At 38.3% G+C, this 14114-nt stretch overlaps 1 protein-coding gene across 2 annotated transcripts in view; it reads right to left on the bottom strand.

The window, feature by feature from the left end:
- ddx10 (DEAD (Asp-Glu-Ala-Asp) box polypeptide 10) overlaps positions 1 to 14114 on the bottom strand; it is a 30787-nt gene that overhangs the window by 7836 nt on the left and 8837 nt on the right. For both annotated transcript variants that reach the window (XM_017698564.2, XM_017698565.2), the window contains exons 10-16: positions 10364 to 10465; positions 9594 to 9681; positions 9216 to 9304; positions 8288 to 8669; positions 5154 to 5261; positions 4504 to 4680; positions 1974 to 2030 (exon numbers count right to left, since the gene is read on the bottom strand). In XM_017698564.2, coding sequence (XP_017554053.1) covers positions 1974 to 2030; positions 4504 to 4680; positions 5154 to 5261; positions 8288 to 8669; positions 9216 to 9304; positions 9594 to 9681; positions 10364 to 10465 — 1003 coding nt within the window. The remainder of the gene's footprint in view (positions 1 to 1973; positions 2031 to 4503; positions 4681 to 5153; positions 5262 to 8287; positions 8670 to 9215; positions 9305 to 9593; positions 9682 to 10363; positions 10466 to 14114) is intronic.

The following is a 14114-nucleotide window of genomic DNA, read 5'->3' as shown; positions in this document are numbered from 1 at the left end:
GACATGGAAGTAAATACAGCGCATCAGACGTAAGAAATTAAATTATGACATGAACCAAGAGAGATGGCACATTAATATTTAACCACTCCTTTGCAGACAAAATCCTATAAAATTATACTGGTAAATGTAAGTTTACTTGAATTAATTACACAAAGTAATTTCTGAACATTCTATTTATTTTACTACTATAACATTATTATTAGTAGTGGTAAAACTACTGGTGGTGACAACAACTGCTAATAGACATTTACTAAGATGCCCTTAAATGAATGTGCAGTTGTATTCAAAAGTTTTGGCATCCAGTTAAATCACGTTTTGTTCATTTTCTAAGTGAAAATCAGCACATCCTCTACAGAGAACATTTTTATACACAGTTACTGTTTATTTGCTATTTTATTTCTATTTCTTTCTAATATGTTACATTCAAAAACAATGGAAAAATGCTATATTTAAGTTTGTTTCTTGTAGAAGGCGGGTTGACTTTTTATACTTAGAAAACAAAACAATTTAAATAGTAATTTAATTATTCAGAATGCTGCATTTGATTGTTATGCGATTAAAATACTTGGAAAAAACATGGGACATGCGTTTACAAATGTTAGGTAAAACATTAGATGATTAATTTTATGCGTTTCAAACTTAGACAACAATTAACACTTTTCCCTGCATCTTTTCAAACAGAAGACCACATGGACAGAGACCCTGAGGCCATCTGAGTTTTACCCCACTGATTTACACTGCAGTGGAAACCAGACAATGAAAATAACACTAAGCTTTTACTTTATTTCAGCCAAAAACGCTTTAATCAATATCATTAAATATCATTAACTGTTGTGAACTGATGAAGACACCCCTACCTAATACACTATTAATGACTTTAGTTCCAGGCTTAAAGAATTCCAGGCTGAGTGCTAGTAGAGCGACTTGGCGCTGGAGAGGGTGCGAGTCAATATCATGCTGGGCTAAGATGAGCTCCAGGGCCGGTGGGATTCACTGTTTGGGAGTGATGAATAGTGAACTGTCCTTGGACAGGCCTCAGCATTGATCAGAAGACAAATGACTGACCAGCTGCATTTCCATATGGATGTGGATTGAGCTATCCCCAAGTGGGCAGAGCAAGAGGACACATGACAGCTGCCACTGCAAAATTATGGACTGCCCGATGAATGGCCACAGATTGAGGGCAACCTCTCCACCGCTCTGACATGCACATGCTCTTTCTTGCAAAGAGTCTAGATCGATTCAGACTGACATTCCTTAACATCTTTTTAATGTGGACCACCAAAAAACTTAAAAGCAGTAGTTTGGAAGAAAACTAAATATATACAGTTTTCCCTAACAGCTAAGACTTGTTTAGTGTTTGAAGTTGAAAGTGTTTTGCTTTAATTTTGCACTGTAGCTAAAAGGTTAATAAAGCTAAGAGGTTCTATAAGCTTACACCTAACCCACTGTGCAAATGCCTATATCAACACACTTGCCTCAAACCATGCAGAGGTGTTAGACAACATCAAATAGAAATGCTTATTGGATTTAACACATTGACACACTAACCTACACAAATGGATACTGCATTAGTAATGACAGCGACAACTGCCATCTTGAAGTCAACATTTTCCACTATTTTGTCTATTTTTTACACAGGTCCAGTGCCAGAATAAAGAAGTAAATTTTGGACACCAAACAGTTGACTGGCTACATTTGGGGTTCAAATCTGTTTCTATCGGTCACCAAACCATCACTTTGAATAACTTAATTTTAAACAGTTTTAAAATAGTCTTATTCAATAGGCTGCTTAAGGCTTATTTGTCAATTTCCAAAAAGAAAACGGTTCCAGTCAACCAAACAATATAACTCAAACTGCCAATCAGAGTATTACTACAGAAAGAACAACATAAATTTGTCATTATAGCAGGGCATAGTCAAAATTGAGTAAAGCTCAATCTTGATGCTGAGTAATGACTTCATGTTCTCACCTCTTTTGTGCGTTTGCTGGCTTCTCTTCGTGCAGCCTTCTCCTTCAGCCTTTTCTCCTGTTCAGAACAAACAACACAGAATGATAAACTGCACCAGAGCAGAAGCCAAAAACTGCATCCTAGTGTCCTAATGCAATCAGAGTCTGATTCGAAAGCAATCATATCATCAGTCAGCCGAAAGAGCGAAGTGAAGCATGTCTGAGGCAAACAAGGAGATAGGAAAAGATGAATACAAGAAAAAGGGAGAGAGTGATAAAAGGTGTGGAAGAGAGGGCAGCCAGGTTGCAGTTTGACTGACGAAGACCGGACATGTCCTTCACCAAGGAGGGAACAAACAAAAACGAACTAAATGTTCTCAAGAAATTGCTTCATAGGGGTCAAACAGAATGGAAGACTAAAAAGGTGCAGGGGCAAAGATGGCAAATGCAAATAGTGCTAAAACTACAGAGATATTAAAAGTTCATATAGAAATATCATGGGAATAATGTATAGGCATGTAAATCTAGTACTTTTGCTCTAGTTGATATTATACACTTGAATATATCTAACAGACAGATGCAAAAGCTTTCAGGCTGAGAGAATATACTGGTCATAAATATCTGATTTGCTCTCACAGAGGCTGTTGTAGTGATGTTCTTGGTGCATCATGGAACAAGTATACAGACCGTAGAAATATACAAGCATTGCGTCAATCTATTTAAATCTAAAGCATTTATTTAGACAGAAATAAGCTGAATATATACAAAATCATCATTTACGGGGTACTCTCTAATGGGGGGTGGCCATCCCAAACCATAACATAAAAGTTTTAAAATCAACAGGCGGGGCATTTTTAGCCACACCCCTGCATTTGAGAGCAGGGAGTGAGATTGCATGCTTGTCCCAGGCCACAAAGTGAGCTGTTACATGCTGTTATTTTAAAATAAATGTGTCCCAAAGTCTGAAAATCTGTGTGTAGCATTAAGAACAGTCACTTCTGAAACACATATTTTTTGCAATTATGTAATGTGTTTCACTAGCTAACTTGCTGTAGTTGTATTGTTGATTGTACTTCAGATGTTAAAAAAGCAACAGAGGAATTTTGGGGCATGAAACTTGTTTAACCTTTGGTGCTGGATTGTAGCAAAATAACTGGATAATAGGTCTATGAATTCAAGGGCCACGTAAGGTGATCTGGATTGTTTTTGTCTTAACCTGAGAACTTGGAAAACACACAAGTTTCATAAAGTTCTGCACTTCATCAAAAGGAAAGGCCTGTGTGCCACAGTGGGGAGAAGTCACTAGACTCCAGGCTGAGTATGTGTGAGACAGCCCAGTCTGGTCTAGCTGAAGTGATTAATGTGTACACGTGCACACCACTAATTGATTATTGGGTTTCTGTTTCATACTGACACCAGCTGCATGAAAATACAAATTAAATGCGATTTGGAAGTCCAGGCTTTTCCTGAAAAGCTGACCGCTTATTCCACTGTTTATGAGCAGCTATACAAAGTTGAATGACCTTGTTTAGGAAGAGAAATCAAGCATCAATCACAGCATTCAAGCAAGACATGCACCTGTGACTCCAGACAGGGAGGCTTTTTTCCCTGCACAACCTTCATATTTGCCTGGATAGGGTGTAATATGAGTGGGATGAAAGCAAAAGAATAATTTATTCTCCGCAGTTACCTTATTATAACAGACTGGTGTAGAAGACCAAGAGGCCTTGGCTTATTCTTCAGAAAAGTGGAGGAGGGGTGTGACAAATTGGACTGTTGAATACAAGACTCATCTGCTCTTTATTATAATTATAGAAGCCATTGTTTCTTGCCTCTTCACTGCAGAGCTCTCACAGAGATCAATAATAACAAAATATGAATTTTGTGGTCGACAGAAATTGAACACTCTTCTCCGCCACTGGACTGGAGTGCAGGTGCTGAAAAATGCATTCCTCTGAACGGCATGAACTGTATGAACTTGTTGGAGAGCAATCATTTAGGATCTCGTCATGAAGGTGACTCTGTAGTAATAACTCAAAATCCTGGTCCAACTTTACAGCGCCCCTGGCTTAAAGCTGTGCACCCTGCCCCGGCATCTCAGCTATTCCCATCTGCCTCAACCTGTAATAGCCATGCAGCAGGGGTTCCTTTCAGATTACCCACTGGCTAAATCAAATTGGTTCTGCCTCCAGAATTAAGGCCCAGAGTAATGAGGGGAAGTCCAGGGGAATCAGCTCTAACGCAGAGACTTAATAGCATGTGTAAGATGGCAGTGAATTACTAGTCCTAATCGTCAGCTTTAGTAACTAAAATTATTAGGTTGTAGGTGTTTTATAAGCATTTTTTGATCTTATATCGAAACAATGAATTTTTAAACTTCCATTGTGGAAGATGTTTTTAGGCTGTGCCAAGTCTCTCAAGTATAACAACAAAGCTGCAGTGCCTATACAGAAGGTAATGGAATCTCACCCATCCCTTAAATTGCTAAAAGGCATGGAATCAATCTGGACAGAGTATCATTTTGCGTGCACCAGGAAAGCAGCAAGTCTTACCCGGTGTTTCTCTTTAATCTTTCTGGTGTATTCCTTCTTATCAAACTCTTGGTCCTCCTTGCGTAGACGTTCCTTGGCTGCCTCCACGTTAATGCCTGATGTCTCCTCATCATCCTCCTCCTCCTCCTCCTCATCTTGCACTATTGTCCTCTGCTGCGGAGGCCACTGCTGCACCACCTGCAGCAATCCCAATGTTAAGGGGTTTTTGTGCAAGCCATCAGAAATGCTTGAAGACTAACACTGGTTTTGCAGTTCCATTACTTTCATATAAAAGCAGGTCTAGGTCTGGTATCATGAGCCATTGATATTGTAAGATCAAAACTTTAAGACCCTGCACTCAAAAGACATCCACTCTGACAAAATGACAAGAATTACATCTGTGGTACTTCAGGTTTCAGAGAAAGGCTTTTTAAATTATTACATTCTCAGCGTACTGCAAGCCTTTAATATCTGAAAACTCTTTATGAGAGGATCAACTGTTGCTTTGCAGTTCTACTACTCTTCTGAGAACATTCTTATTCTCTATATTTTTTGTTAGGTATTGTGAGACATTTACATGGGAAAGGATCTTCTTCCAAACAAAAGACATTTTGCCCCATTACACAACTACAACAATTAACAGGCTAGTTCAGAAGAAGCATTACACAGACCTCCCCCTCATCTGTGAAGATCTTCTTTGTGTTCACCCTGAAGTTTCTCTTTTGAATTTTCTTTGCCTCCTTGAATTTAGACTCTTTTTTGTTCTTGCCTTCGTCAACCTACAGTGGAGAGAAAAGTATACATAAGATACAATGCTGCAGGTATTCAACTGATGAAAGTATCAGGAATCACCAAAAGGTTGCCCTAATGATGGCCATCAAGTTAGACAATTTTTAATGTTAGAAAACACACCACCCACAGCTTTAGTCTGACACTGGCCTTCGTTTAAGTCAAAACACTCATTAGATACAACCTATTAATTTCTCATCTGAAATATCACCTATCAGATAATCCACTCACCCATCGCACAACACAAAGATGTGTGAGGTAAAAAGTTAAGAAAGAAAGAAAGAAAGAAAAAACAAAAGCAAAGAGTTTCCAAAACTGGAGTTTAAAAAAATGAAAGATACTGACAGCACTAAAGCTTTCATCTTTAAGGGAGAAGAGAAAAATCAAGCCCCATTCTTGCTGCAGATCTGAAAAAATTCATAAGTGTTCCTAAGTATCCTTCTACTGTGGGAAGGCAACTCAATGCCATGAGTCTGAAAGGATGTGTAGCTGTCCAAGAAGCTATTACTGAGAAAAGGAGAGAATAAAATTTGTAATTCAAACAAAGAAGTTACTGCTGTTCTAAGAGTAATGGAATGGCCACCTCAAGGTCCAGACCTCAACATGACTGAACATGTTTGGGATTACATGGGTTGTGAGAAGCAAAAATAGCAACCAACTCCTAAGACTGAACTGTGGCAAAAAAATAAACACGTTTCTTCAAAAAACTGAAAGCAAGTCTCCTGAAAAGAACAAAAGCTGTAAAGGCAAAAGGTGGACACAGTAAAGAATGCAAAAACTGAGATGATATTTCATTTTTTAAACTTCTGTAAGAATTTGTTTAATATGTTTTCAGCTTTTTTGATGCTGAAAAATAAACAACTCATACTTAATGAAGGGAAATTAAATAAATGAAGGATAGTCTCTGACCCTGCATTCTACTGCATCAGTCCTGGGATGCTGTCTGGCTTCAGAATATTCTAGTCTGCTCCTCAGTCTATAGGTTAGTACCAGCCTTTCTTGCAATTTTTGCAGCATCTTTTTTACATGCGTTCTGAAAAACACTCAAATATTTTTCCAGATCACTCATGATACGATCATGTGATGGCTAGGGGTGCAATCACATGGTATTTTGTACACAATCTCACAAGCCTACAAAGCAGGATAGAACAGAATAGTAAATACTGGTGAGAATTAGCTAAATGGCTTGCACCAAAAAGGCTGTAGACAGAAAGGAATCAACATCACAGCAAGCTGATAGTAACTGTCACCACATATTAAGATGGATTATGCTAAGTGAACCATGCAAAACATTTCACAAGAAATATTTTCATAACAGCGGCTTGGAAAGCTATGGCTCACAGCATACTGCATGGTCCTGAATAGTATAGAGCATACTGCAACAAATGTGTATTCACAGCTGTAAGGCAGTGAACAAGAGAATAATTATTTTACAAATCAAGATTTAAAAAGACAAAGAATGTATTTTCCTGGTTAATGTTTCTGCAGTATCTCCTTGTGTCTTGCACAGATTTAGGCTTATTATTACTTGCAGGGAACTTTCAGCACTTTCCAATCAATGCTCAGAACAGAGACACAGCACTACTCATACACTCTCATAACAACAGGGTCCACAGTGTAGAAACCGCTAACAGCAAGAACATCTAAACAAAGAAGGACAGTGTTTTTTGTTTGCACTGCTCGCTACCACACCTCAGACGTTTATGAGTCATAGTTTTGACTCACTCCCAATCTGCAGAAGCTTGCCGAAGAGTACTTGCTTTCCCTGTGCTGGCGGCATACTGAGAGGTGTTTTACATAATTTGCCAAGTCTAGAGAGTCTCCTGAAAATAACACAAAGGCCAACACACAGGACCACAGAGGCTGCAAAAAGCTGGATTCTCATGCTCACTCTGCACTCAGGCATTCTATATGAGAATGTAGTGAAACTTTATAGGAGATTCCAGGAGGAGTATCAAACTACAGAAACAAGACCTTTGGACAGACTCTGCCAAGCCAGAGCATATTACTTCCCTAGAGTTCAACATATGACAAGCTATAGTTAAGAGTGATCAATTATGTTACTACAGGATTTTCCAAGCATACTGTGGGCATCATCAGTCCTTCCAGAAGATTAAACAAGTGCATGCATCATAAACAAGCAAATATAGAGAGCTTGGAAATACCAAGCATTAGGGATGCACCGTTCATGAATTTTTATGGCTGATTCTGATTCCTTTACAGCTTTTTTGGTCAACGGGTGATTTTTTTTGGGCCTAATTTGGCCAAGTCTTTTTTTTTTTTAACCCAACATTCTGGGCTAAAAGAACTTATGAAACAAGCTACCACACTTTCAGTACTTTTTTTTTAGCCAAAGTCACAATATAAGTAACATTATTTGTGTGTTTGTCGGCCAAACTGAATGGCTATTTAGCATAATTAGACATGTATAATTAGGCTATGGCATTTTATTATAGGTGTAGCAGAAGCGTTCAAATACAGGGCACATGCACTACCTGACTGACAGTATTTGTATTACACAGATCTGCCCATACAGCAATAATAAACTGGCTAATTTCTGATTCGATGTGGAGCAAAATTCTGATCATGACTGATTCCAATCGTTGCTGATTCTGATCTGATTCCTATAAACTACCACATATACATACACATTATTTATATATATATATATATATATATATATATATATATATATATACACACACACACACACACACACACACACACACACACACACACACATATATATATATATATATATATATATATATATATATATATATATATATATACATATATATATATATACATATACATATATATATATATATATATATATATATATATATATATATATATATATATATATATATATATAAAAATAAATGTCTATTCAGAGAACACTACATGGCTATGGCATTTCCACAGTCAGCTTCCATTATAAACTGTAAGAACAAAGTATTAATGTGTCAAATGACTGTAGACTGTAAGCTGACAGAAAGGAAGTGGTATTCACCTTCTCGTCCTGCTCGTTTTCATTGACATTAAACACATCTTTTTGTTTGACTGTCAGTAGGTCTACATCCCTTAAGTCATCATCTTCTTCCTCATCAGTACCAAGCAGACCTCCAGTATTCTTGTCTCTTTCTTCCTCTTCATCATCCTCATCCTCTTCTTCACTGTCATCCTCCTCCTCTTCATCGCTGTCCTCCTCCTCTTCAGACTGAGAATTTTGTGTGCTGGGTTTGCTGTCTCCTCTGAGCTGGGCCTTGAAGCTCTTGAGTTCCTCATCTGAATCGCTCTCTGCAGCAGTGTTGCTTTCCTGAGCTGCTGTCTCTCTCTGCTTCTGTGCCTTTCCCAGGAACCGCACCCGAGGAGCTACAGCTAAACCCAGAGACCTGCAACAATGAGAATCAGTTAATATATATTGTTGCTCCCAGATCAAAATATACACCAATACAATGTTCCACAATTGCTTGGAATACAAGTACTGGTACATTAATGTACAGTAAAGTTAAGAATGCTTTTTCCTTTCCCAAATTTACCGTTTAAAGATATGGTTTTAATACAGCAAAGATATACTCTATGCAAATGATCAGATATACACACATTGCAGTCAACTTTACAGTAACTATTGTAAAGTCCAACTATTGATGGAAATAAAATGGGAGCAAAAATCATTTTTACATAATAATAATAATAAAAAAACGAATGACTAGATAGTGAATGATCAGCATGAAAAATCAGCATGAAAGATCTTTAGATTCAGTTGTTAATTAATTTTTTGTAATGCGAATTGTGTAATATGGTGTTTGGATTCATCTGTTTTTAGCTGTTTGAGGAAATGCTGCATAGTGATGCCACAACATCTGAAGAACTTTGAAAAAACACATTCAGGCTCCGAGATATTCAGATATTCAGTCTTATTTAAAGAATCTACCCACGTGGCGTATTCTGGGAGCTTGAGCTGAAACACATCAAAGACGTCTTTGTTCTTCATCAGATAGATGGAGCGAAGGTAGGAAACGAAACACTGTGGTTGAGAAAAAGAAGGGAAAAAACAGACGGAGAATTGTTAAGTGATGTCCGAGGGTACCATATGAAAATATGGCACAGACAAAACCCAACTAACAAAGCGCCATGTTTTCGCTTCATCACACTTCACACAGTTCCACTCTCTGAAACAGAGATTATTAGCGCTCTAGCCTCCAAAAAACATTCAGAACACAACTGCTCTGGCTTCTCTTCTAAGCAACAGTGCCATAACTGTCGCATAATGAGTAGAATTTAATTCAGTTAGAGCAGAAGAAACTGGCACTCACTCTCTGAGCTCTCTCCTTCTGCTCCTTCTCCTGGGCCAGGAAGGCCTCCAGCTTCTGCTGCACGGATACCAGCTTCTCCGGGTTCACCCTGCAAAACAACAGTGGTAGCACTCTGTTACAGCAAGCCTGCCTGAGCACATTCACAGTTAATGCTAGTGAACCACTTACAACTTGTTAAAATGATCACGTCTGAACTATTTGCATAGGTTAGTAGTTAAAGGGGTTTTGAGCTGTGCATATAGGTGCTTTGTAATTGACAGTTTAGCCAAAAGGTCATGCATGGTTTGTTTAGCTGAGATTCACCAAATAGTCAGTAGATGATTCAACTCCTGAAATATAGTGACTGCACTACAAATTTTAGTTTTACAGTTTCCTTTCTGCACAGTTTCTGCATGTCTGCATTTCTAGCTGCATATCCTTTGTAACTGGTATTGATCCACCTCCAATATGTATGTAGCAACAGAGCCAAATCTGTACTGGCTCTGAATTAAACCTGTCAGTCTCTATTCTCAGCCTGCTTGGCTGCATGGGGCCATATCCATTCCTCACACAGCAGCAGCTGCTACTGCTGCCTGCTGATAAACCAGCATCCAGACACAGGAGCAAGCAGCTGGGCTACATGCGGGCACCACACACACACACACACACACACACACACACACACACACACACACACACACACACACAAAACATCTAGACGGGTTATAATCCTGCTGAGGTTTACTGTTGTTCAATCCCTCAGCATATACATATAAAAGAGAGTCACTCACTGGATTTTGTTGATGGGGACTTTTTTCTCTTGAAGCTGAGCGATCATACCCTTCTCTTCTGAAGGCAACAGGACGAGCAGAGCCTCTCCTCCTTCCTTGTACCTGCAGATAGCATCAGACATACCAATACCCAATCATAAGGTATGCTGCGACATTCAAAAGTGTTACATTTTTTAGATATGCATAGCATCACTTGTTGCACAAAGTCCCACTACTCTTTCATTTCGTGATCCAATGATTTATTTGATGTTAACACAGCTTTTCAGTGTGTTACCGGTCTCAGCACCTTCACAACTCATGGTACAGGTTGCAATGCCATCCTTTCACACTCATTGTGTCAGTTTTCCAAACATGGTACACTAAATGAACAAATGTTATGGGACGCCTACATGCTACACCACAGGAGCTTTTATGACATCCCATTCTAAATCCATACGCATTAATATGGAGTTTTTCCCTCCCTTTGCATGTAAAACAGCAGAACAGAAAAGGGCCTTCAGAAAACTGTTCCCACAAAGTTGAAAGTAGAGGATTGTCCAAAATGTCTTGGTATACTGAATCATTAAGATTTCCCTACACTGGAAGGGGCTTCGGCCAATCCCCGAAAACAACCCCATGACATTATTCCTCCTCCACCAAACATTTGGCACAATGCAGGCAGGCAGGTAATGTTCTCCTTACATTCGCCAAATCCAGACTCACCCATCAGACCAGGGGGGTGCGAAGCACAAACAACGTTACAAAATACTCATTTGCATATTGTGTGCAATTGCACATTTTCACCATTGAGATCTCCAAATCCCCAAACTTATAGTACAGTTTTAACATTATACTGCAAATAAGTTTATTTATATTCCATTTTTGTGGAATTATCTTTAAAAATTTCAAAGTGAACCTAGACAGAAGTGTTCCTTGACTCACCTGCTCTTCAGCACTCTCCACACATTTAGAAAATTAGAATGATGTTTAAATTTACAAAAGGTATTCACTAGCTATATGGTCTGAACTCCCATTTGCAGAAATATATAGTTTTTAAGTCAACCTGAAATCAAAACTTACCTTATTTAGCGTGTACATGTGTGTGGCAGGTCATGTTCATCATATTATATCATTTAAAGACAAGCTTCTTCTTTTAATGTGATTTTAAACTGTAAATTTGAAACTGTCTAAAGACTTTTGCCTACCTGTAAAATGTCTTAATTTCATCACTGCGCACCAGTGGGTGGGGAAATAAATTAACCAACAATATCATGTTATACCACATTATATATATGCCACTTGATAGAAAGAAAAATGCATTATTGCTTCCAATTTCCAAATTCAACAGATAAATACACAAACGCAATTAGTTGATGGACAGAGCACATGCACATCACTTTTGGATGCTAATTCTGCTATTACACCCCTTCAAAAAGCAGCCTGCCAACAAAAGGCTGGCTTAGTTTTGGTAAGCCTAGGCTGGTCTTGAATAAGAGGCTTATTAAAGCCCATGAGCGCTGGAGTGGAGGCGCTGATATGTAAAAGTGACGAGGGGAGCATGCTGATTCCTGTTGAGGCTGACACAAAAGAGACAGGCTGAGCATGCTGACATCCAACAGACCAGCTACAAGAACCAAGCGAGCAACCAGACAGCCGCCATGTTGCGCTGAGCAGTGAGGGAAACTGTATCAGTAGAAAAGAGTAGCGGAGTAGAGACTTGTCTTCAGCCAGAGGCCCTAAACAAGCTCAGTCAGGCTCCACATGCACACAGTCACAGCTACAGCAGGTGCTCTGCATAAACACCAGGGCTTTGGCCACTGGCAAAACATTCAAAACTTTCTGATACTCACTGTAACTTACTAGGATAAAGACATCTAAGAGACCACACTCAGAAAATGCTAACCTCAATCAACATACAGTGCTGTCAAAAAACTAAGCCTTAATGATGTCTTACAGTTTTTCATGGAGCGATTTCAAGTCCTCAACTAGAGCATAATACAAAAGATCAAGATCTCAGATCAAACATTGCTGTGATTAGGGGTTCTGTTTAGCATCTGCCACACTGTGTGAAGTCAAACCACATGTTTTCACCAAAGAGTTGTTGTTTTGCTTCTAAATACAAGTTTTGTTTCAGTAAACGTTTAATATTATTTCATTTAATTAAATAAAGTTATCTACAACCAAATGGTAAGGGTGCATAATCCACAAAAATCAGAACTTGATTCAATACGATTCAAGAATACATCAAGTGGCATCAAGACTTAATACATTTTTCACAAGTAAGGAGAAGCTGAAAATATATTAATATGTATTATGTATATATTAATAAGTATATGGATATGCCTATGTTTCCTTTTTAACATTCAGTATTGTATAAGTACAATGTTTGAATGTGTCCCAATCTAGTGGTTTCCATCTAAGCTAATAATTTTAGTTCCAAGCTAATATACCAGTTATAACACAAAAACACTATACAGTAACCTGCAATGCAATACATTGCATCGTTACATTCCTACCTAATGAATCTATTTATTACACACTACTTCTATTTACTATCACACTATTATGGTTTTGGCCACATACCTCACTGCCACTTACTGGGACAGACAGAGATGAGAGCACATTATTTTTTACTTATTTTATTTTTAACAAAAAACATATCCAATGCTAAATTGCTTTGTCAGTGCTGTATTAGGGCTTTGGCCACTGACACAACTGCACTCTACCACGTTTCTACCACTCATTGCTAGAGAGACAGGATAGAAGTCATGCTTATGAAGTGTTAACTTTACTCAGTATACAGAGCTGTGAAATAGCATTTGATTCCTTCTTGGCTGTTACTATTATGGCATTTTTTAAAACAGTGAATGATTTAGGCCCTACAAAACCTACACTTTGAGACAAATGTAAAATGCTTTGTAAACCTTTCATATTGTTATCCAACATCAATGGCCCTGTGTGGAAAAAGTCTCTGCTCCAACTAAAAGCAGCTCACATACAGGGACAATCAAACCAAGATGATGAACACTAGCAAAGCACAATGATATCAGCATGATGTCTGTATCAGAAAATATTTGCTGTTTAGATTTGATCAATATTTTAAACCAATACTTGATGCATTTACTGACGTTTAGAAAAGCAAAAGGTTTAGCTAATCCTACAGAAATAAATGTTATATTTCTCTGTAAACGCTAATCTGGTTGGATATAGACCTAACTTTTGCATATTATAAATGTTTACTAAACAGCATCAGCAGATATGTCCATGAAAAATTTTGGATGTCGACATCGGCACACAATTCCTATATCATTGCATCCCTATTGACCAAAGCCAGCACCAAGTAACAAGAAAATTAGAAGTAGTTGCAAGTTGGAAAGTGTTACATTTATATTCTTTTTCCAAGGCTCTGAGACTCCAAGGAACAAGTGAGAGTCACAATCTCAAAATGAAGAACACTTGGAACAACAGTGCATCTTCTCCGGAGTGGCCTGCCTGCCAAAATTTCTCCAAGGACACAGTGTAAAAGCAGCCAAAAAGTCAAAGAATTAACAAAAATTAATACATAGAAAAACTTCCAAAGAACTGCAGGCTTCTCTTGCCTCAGCTAAGATGAGTGCCTCTACATGTACAAAGAGACTGATGGGCAAATACGGGTTTCATGGGTGAGTACCAAGATAGAAACACTTCTGACCAGGTCTCAGATTTACTTACATTAACTATTGCCAAGAAGCATTTGGATAATTCTCAAAAATTTGAGGACAGTGCCCTGTGG

This window comes from Pygocentrus nattereri, chromosome 16, assembly GCF_015220715.1.
Source record: "Pygocentrus nattereri isolate fPygNat1 chromosome 16, fPygNat1.pri, whole genome shotgun sequence".
In the NCBI taxonomy this organism is placed as follows: Eukaryota; Metazoa; Chordata; class Actinopteri; order Characiformes; family Serrasalmidae; genus Pygocentrus; species Pygocentrus nattereri.
The sequence above is the reverse complement of the archived record's forward strand: the minus strand, read 5'-3'. Positions and strand labels throughout refer to the sequence as shown.